The 7,829-nt window shown below is 37.2% G+C and overlaps 2 protein-coding genes across 2 annotated transcripts; both read left to right on the forward strand.

The window, feature by feature from the left end:
• Positions 1 to 363: 363 nt before the first annotated feature.
• On the forward strand, positions 364 to 2,947 carry LOC110412554 (G-type lectin S-receptor-like serine/threonine-protein kinase RLK1). The gene is given in 2 exon segments (XM_021423111.1): positions 364 to 1,740; positions 1,822 to 2,947. Coding segments are annotated over 2 exon segments (2,334 nt in total). The 5' UTR covers positions 364 to 389; the 3' UTR covers positions 2,805 to 2,947.
• Positions 2,948 to 4,478: 1,531 nt separating this feature from the next.
• Positions 4,479 to 7,263, forward strand: LOC110412224 (G-type lectin S-receptor-like serine/threonine-protein kinase LECRK3). The gene is made up of 2 exons (XM_021422742.1): positions 4,479 to 7,134; positions 7,243 to 7,263. Exon 1 carries the CDS (start codon positions 4,534 to 4,536, stop codon positions 6,952 to 6,954), a length of 2,421 nt encoding a protein of 806 aa, XP_021278417.1. The 5' UTR covers positions 4,479 to 4,533; the 3' UTR covers positions 6,955 to 7,134; positions 7,243 to 7,263.
• The last annotated feature ends 566 nt before the right edge of the window (positions 7,264 to 7,829 follow it).

The raw sequence follows: 7,829 nt of genomic DNA on the forward strand, positions 1-7,829 counted from the left end.
AGTAAGCGCTCAAGTTTGAATCTGTCGCAACACCTGAGTTTGCTCCACGTCTGATACGGGTGAAAGAGAGATCTGGAATATCGCTGGCAAGGCTTTTAATGGAGTTGGAGATGAGCTTCATGAGTCAAAGGTTTTTGTTGTGGTTGAACAGTGTTTTTCTTCCTATTGAATTTGATTAATTGGTTTATAATTAAGATACCTACAAGAAAACAAATCAACTGTTCCATGTACTTACACGTAGAAATGGTATGCAGGCTTGAGCGAACTTTTCAACAGTCTAAACTTCAACACGTCTTTAAGCAATGTAATTTCCCTATATATATATATATATATATGCAATATATATTCTTTAGGCTAACACAATCCAACAATAGAATAAAAGTCAATTAATGGCTTCTGTTGTTCCTCTTTTCCTTTCATTTTGCCTATTGTTGCTGCTCCCATGTCTTGTTGTTGCTCAAACTGCTGGTACTGTCAGCCTGGGCACAGTAATCATTGCAAGTGATAATGCGGAACCTTGGCTTTCTCCTTCCACTGACTTTGCATTTGGATTTCACCAACTTGAGGAGAAAGATCTTTTCTTACTTGCCATATGGTATTACCAAATTCCAGACCGTACCATAGTTTGGTATGCAAATGGAGATAAACCTGCTCCAAGAGGATCAAAGGTGGAGCTAACAGCTGAGCGCGGGCTGGTTCTCAGTAATCCTCAAGATGAAGTGATGTGGAGATCAAATTGGGCCACTGGTGAGGTTGCCCATGCTGTGATGAATGATACAGGGAATTTTGTTGTTTTTGACAGAAATTCTCGTCCATTATGGGAAAGCTTCAAGTATCCTACTGACACAATGTTACCAACTCAGATAATGGAGATAGATGGGTTGCTTACTTCTAGGCAAAGGGAGAACAACTTCTCACGAGGAAGGTTTCAGTTTCGCTTGCTTCAGGATGGAAATGCAGTTCTCAATTCCATAAATTTGCCATCCAACTACACTTATGATGCGTATTATATCAGCGTTACTTATGATCCAGGAAATAGTTCAAATTCCGGTTACCTAGTGATCTTCGATGAAGATGGCTACTTGTACGTAAGGAGAAGAAACAACGTGAAATTTTTCCTCACCCCAGATGATATTGTTCCTTCCAGGGACCATTACCACAGAGCAACTCTCAATTTCGATGGGGTTTTCACCATATCTCAGCATCCAAAGAATTTTGATGGCAACCAAAGCTGGGCTGTTATCAGGACGTTTCCAGATAATATCTGCATCAGAATGAATGGGGCTATGGGGAGCGGAGCTTGTGGGTTCAACAGTATCTGTACGCTAAATAATAATAAAAGGCCAACATGTGGATGCCCAACAGGTTATTCTGTACTTGATCCGGATGATAACTATGGCAGCTGCAAACCGGATTTCCAGCAAGGATGTGAGGCTGATGGACAGATTTCCCCAGAAGATATATACAACTTAGAGGAGCTGCCTAGTACAGATTGGCCACAAAATGATTATGAGTTGCTGAAGCCTTGCAGTTTAGAGGACTGCAGAACATCTTGTCTGAATGATTGTCTATGTGTTGTCGCAGTGTTGAGAGGTGACAGTTGTTGGAAGAAGAAACTACCGCTTTCAAATGGTAGACAGGACAGAGAAGTAAATGGAAGGGCTTTCCTGAAAGTAAGAAAACCTGAATTCACTCATCAAAATCCTCAACCGTCATTTCCCACCACGAAAAGGGAACAGGGTACAGTGATAACTGTGGTGTCAGTGCTCTTGGGTGGTTCTGTGTTTGTCAACTTAATATTAGTTGGGCTGTTATGTGTAGGATTATATTTCTTCTACCACAACAAGCTCACAAGATTTCACCGCAATGAAAATGCCATGCAAAGCAGTTTGCGGCATTTTACTTTCACGGAGCTTGAGGAAGTAACAGATGGATTCAAAGAAGAATTAGGAAGGGGATCTTTCGGCATAGTATACAAAGGGCTAATACAAAATGATCCTACAGATCCAACTGCAATTGCGGTTAAGAAGTTAGACGGATTTGTTCAGGACAGGGACAAGGAATTCAAAACTGAAGTGAGTGTGATTGCTCAAACACATCATAGGAATCTTGTCAAATTACTTGGATATTGCCATGAGGGGCAAAACCGAATGCTGGTATATGAGTACTTAAGCAATGGCACTTTAGCAAGCTTCCTCTTTGGGGATCTAAAACCCAGTTGGAATCAGAGCACGCAGATCGCCTTGGGAATTGCAAGAGGACTATTTTACTTGCATGAAGAATGCAGCCCCCAAATCATCCATTGTGACATAAAGCCGCAAAACATACTTCTTGATGATTACTATGATGCTCGGATTTCTGACTTTGGATTAGCAAAGCTTTTAAGGATTGATTAATCCCATACTAATACTGCTATTAGGGGAACAAAAGGGTATGTAGCACCTGAATGGTTCAAGACCATGCCAGTAACTACGAAGGTCGATGTGTACAGCTTTGGCGTCTTGCTGCTAGAAATAATTTGTTGTAGAAGAAGTGTAGAGATGGAGATTGGAGTAGAGAAAGCAATTTTGACAGATTGGGCCTGTGATTGCCTTCGTGAAGGCAATCTAGATGCTCTGGTGGACTATGATGTGGAGGCCTTAAATGACAGGAAGAAGCTGGAGAGATTTGTGATGGTTGCTATTTGGTGCATTCAAGAAGACTTGTCTCTCAGACCCACAATCAAGAAAGCTATGCTGATGCTTGAAGGAATAGTTCAAGTTTCTGCTCCTCCATGCCCATGTCCATTTAATTCCATTACCTGAATTTCTTACTGCTATTTTGTGCCTTGCTTCATTGACAATAATCTACTAAGTAACTCACTTGTTAGTCTTATCATTTGGTCATTTGAAGTGATTGTTTTGTATGTTATTGCATTGATATGGGTTTAATTTATTTCACATGTAAGTCTTAGAGCAACAACTTGCACATTTATGAAGTATGATTCTGTATATTAAACACCGTTTTTTATTTCCCCTTCAACAGGATGCATGCTTTTTATAAATTTTTGTAGAATATTTTTCCACATTTAATCAAACTCGTCATTTTGAAATCTTTATTATAGCATTTTGATTCTTGGCGTGCCCCTTGGGCAACATAGGGCCATACCCTACAGACTAATGAGTAGTCGTGAAGCACCGGCGACAAAACTCTAATAGCAGGTTTGGTTAGCCATTCCCCCTCTAGGAATAAATGTTCCTTCCTTTGGTTCCCACGTACTCCAAGGAATAGACATTCCTCTTAAATAAGTTTTCCTCAAAATAAGTTAAAATCAAGGAATAGCTAAAACCATGGTTTGAGGAAAAGCTTTGAAAAATGATAAAAACAAAAATATTTTTTTAGAAGTTTGAAAAATTGTATATTATATATAGTAAAAAATTATATGTTAAATTTAAAAATTAATTGAAATTATTAATATTTGAATCGTAATAATATTAAAATTTTAAATAAAATAATAATATTTTAAAATATTAATGAGTAAATTATAAATAAAATATTAATATTGAAATTGAAATTGAAATTGAAGTTATTAATATTAATATAAAAAATTCAAATTTTTAATTGTTTATTATAAAAATAATATTTTAATTTTAAAAATTAATTAAAATTATTTATATTTTACTCATAATACATTTAAATTATAAATAAAATATTAATACTTAAATGATTAATCATTAACATTTTAAATAAATTATAAATTATTAATATTTAAAAAATAATATAAAATAATTATATATATAATAAAATATATTTTTATCTTTTTATACTTTATTTCTTTCTTATATTAAAGTTATTTTTACTTATCAAATATTGTAAAAAACTATAATAATTATTTTTATTATATTAAACTACACAATAATTATTTTATTTTATTTTTATGTATTCTATTAACCAAAACGTATAGGAAGAGGTAAAAATCAGTGGGAACCCTTGAAACAAAAAAGAGACACCAAAGAAAACATCGAGAAGGTTGACTACCAGCAATTTTAGACCACTCTGATAAGAAAAGTAAGCATTCAAGAATTATTATATTTGACCGTCTTCATCACCTTCCCCTTGAAGTCAATGACTTGTAGAAATAAATGGATGCAGGGGCTAGGAATAAACTAATACCTGAGTCTAACTTACTACGCAAGGCAACCACAATATTGGACTTACACTGCCTCTCTCTTGGATACCAACAGTGGATCATTTTCCTTTTCTATTTTTTACTTTCCCCTTTCCAAAAAAGTTTTCATTGGTCTTTAAAGAGTTGGAGTTATCTCCATTCAAGGCTGAAGTGGCGAGGAGACTTCATCTTAGAAAAAGTTGCAAGGAAGAGTCAAGATTGTCCAGTTATCATGTAGGCATCATGCTTTCGTTGCTATTGGATTGGAATTAATTTATAATTTAGTCCCTGCAAAGAAATCTGCAACAAGGAAACGCCTCCCCAACGAATACCTGCAACTTCATTTATTCTTCAACCTTTCTATTTGATAATGATCCTTGCACACCATGGATTTTAAAACTCCCTATTCTCTCTGCTTCTTGTTGCTTTTTCTGCTGTTTACATTTTTCACTGGTGCTCAATTTTATGAGAACATATCATTGGGTTCATTCCTCACAGCACGTGAAGATACCTCGTTCTGGGCATCACATTCAGGTGAATTTGCTTTTGGTTTCAAGCAGATTCAGAATGGAGACTTCATACTCGCCATCTGGTTTAACCAAATACCTGAAAAGACCACTGTCTGGTCAGCCAATAGAAACAGACTAGTGCAGAGGGGATCCACAGTTCGGCTAACTAAACATGGTTGCCTGGTGCTGATTGATCAAACAGGTCGACAGATATGGAGTGCTTATGGTGGTACAGAAGTTGCTTATGCGGCCATGCTTAATACTGGGAACTTCATTCTGGCAAACCAAAAGTCCGCCAATCTCTGGGAGAGTTTTCAGTATCCAACAGACACATTATTGCCCACACAGACATTTAATCAAGGCAGCAAGCTCGTTGCTTGTTACTCGGAAGCAAATCCTTCCACAGGAAGATTCCTGTTGACTCTAGAATCTGATGGAAACCTTGTGCTTTACACTACAGCTTTCCCGGTAGATAGTCCTAATTATCCCTACTGGTCTTCTGAAACTTTTGACGGTAGTTCTCATGTGATTTTCAACCAGTCTGGCTACGTATACCTTGTTGAGAAGAATGGAAGCATGATCAATGTATTGTCAGGCGGAGCTTCAACAGAAGACTTCTTTCAGAGAGCCATTCTCGAATATGATGGAGTTTTCAGACACTACGTCTATCCAAAGAGTAATGGCTCAACTTCAGGGAGGTGGCCGCTGACCTGGTCCCCTTTGTCGTTCATACCTTCAAATATTTGCACCAGTATTACTGGAGAGGTAGGATGTGGAGCTTGCGGGTTCAACAGTTACTGCACAATAGGAAATGAACAAAGACGAAAATGCCAGTGCCCTCAAGGTTATAGCTTCTTTGATCCAAATGATGTAATGAAGGGATGCAAACAGGACTTTGTTCCACAAAGTTGTGATAATGTATCACTGGAGGCAGAGCTTTTTGAATTTCTAGAAATGCAGAATACCGACTGGCCACTATCTGATTATGAACATTTTGAATTAGTCTCCGAGGATTGGTGCAGGAAAGCTTGCTTGAGTGATTGTTTCTGTGTTGTTGCTATCTTCAGAGGCACAGACTGCTGGAAGAAAAAATTTCCCCTTTCGAATGGCCGGATGGACACCAGTGTTGGTGGTAAAGCTCTGATCAAAATAAGGAAAGATTCTTCTAATTTGCAGCCAGCAGATCCAGATGAAGAAAAGAAACATCATTCGACTTTGTTCATAATCGGCTCAGTGTTGTTTAGTAGCTCTGTATCCTTAAACTTTCTTCTCCTAATTGCAGCAGTTATGAGTGCTTTCCACTTCTATAATAGGAAAAACAGTACATTTCAACAATACCCAGTCATGCCAGGCATAAATCTTCGGTGTTTCACTTATAATGAGTTACAGAAGGCCACAAACGGATTCAAGGAAGAATTGGGCAAGGGTGCTTTTTCCACAGTTTATAAAGGTGTTCTAGCATTAGATGATAAAATCTTCATTGCAGTGAAGACGCTAAACAATATGGTGAGAGAAAATGACAAGGCATTCAAAACAGAAGTAACTGCAATTGGGCAAACAAATCACAGAAACTTAGTCCAACTTCTTGGTTTCTGCAATGAAGGGCAACATCGCCTTCTTGTTTATGAATTCATGAGCAATGGCTCATTGAGAGATTTTCTGTTCAGAGGTTCCACGCCCAATTGGTACTTGAGAATACAAATTGCTTTAGGAACTGCAAGAGGACTGTCTTACTTGCATGAAGAATGCAGCACACAGATCATACATTGCGATATCAAACCTCAGAATGTACTTTTAGATGATGCTTTGACAGCAAGGATTTGTGATTTTGGATTAGCCAAGCTTTTGAAGGCAGAGCAAACTCAAACAAGCACTGCAATTAGGGGCACTAGAGGATATGTGGCACCAGAATGGTTCAAGAACTTGCCTATCACAGCCAAGGTAGATGTTTACAGCTTTGGCATTTTGTTTCTAGAGTTAATTTGCTGCAGGAAGAACTTTGAACCAGAGGTCAAGGATGAAAATCAGATGGTTCTAGCTGATTGGGCATATGATAGCTACAGAGAAGAAAATGTACATGTCTTAGTGCAGGATGACCAAGATGCAATTTACGATATAAGGAGGCTGAAGAATTATGTGATGATTGCAATCTGGTGCATTCAAGAGGATCCTGCACTAAGACCAACCATGAAGAAAGTTGTACAGATGATAGAAGGAGCGGTCCAAGTTCCTGTTCCTCCAGATCCCTGCTCATCTCAGTACACAAGTAGTTCCTTTGATATGAGCAGCATCCGTTAAATTTGGGGTGCTTTCACGTTAAATGTTGCAGAACCCTAGGCAATAGTGTAAACCTGTCGCAATGAGTATAAAAATCAGTCTTTGTCGTAAATGATTATATGCGGGTTAAAGTCTTCTGGTGATTCAGAAGGGCAGCACAACTGAAACAAAGCAACTAGTAATCTATATGTAGCGTGCTGGGTAGGCATTTTAGTTTTCGATATTGTCTATTTGCGTTCTTATACCTCAACTTTAATTTGCTATATTGTTGACCAATTACTGTTTTCAATGTTTTAATTGATCCTAAAGCTATTGGGCTATAACTCGTGGCAAATTCTAAGAAATTTCATTCGGATGGCTCCACGATGCTTGGTCATGGTTACCGACCAATGGAGAGAAATACCAGTCAGGCCGATTTTTGAGACCCAAAAACAGTCCGTACAATCACAATGGCAAAGACCGTAAATAAATAAAAAGCCAAGGATATTGTAAGTGGTAGGAGTGGTTTTCAATCAATCCCTAGCCTTCCATAACTTTACCTAAGCATAGAATCTAAATTTAATAAGAAAGTAAATTATATTTGAATTTTAGTGCTAATGTCAACCCCTTTTCCAATGTTTTAAAATTTTGAACATACATGTACGAATGCTTTTATTATGTTGTCTAATCTCTTTCTCAATGATTTAATCAAAACTATTCTTCATTTTATGAGTTTTACATATACACTCCTATCTCATTTAACTTGCCACATGTTAACTTTTTGTTACTAAAGAATTTAGGTACTCGAATTTTTTAAATTTTGACTATAATTCCACATAGATATATTAGTATTTAAAATGGATAGTCCCTCTCAAAAGAATATCTTTCGTTGAACACATTAGTCTAACTATTAATTA

The sequence above is a fragment of the Theobroma umbraticum genome, unplaced genomic scaffold (genome assembly GCF_002168275.2).
Source record: "Theobroma umbraticum cultivar Fairchild unplaced genomic scaffold, ASM216827v3 scaffold_95.0, whole genome shotgun sequence".
NCBI lineage: Eukaryota > Viridiplantae > Streptophyta > Magnoliopsida > Malvales > Malvaceae > Theobroma > Theobroma umbraticum.

Excerpts from the sequence above, each read along its gene's own strand:
- LOC110412224 (XM_021422742.1), top strand. The coding sequence starts at position 4,534 with ATGGATTTTAAAACTCCCTATTCTCTCTGCTTCTTGTTGCTTTTTCTG.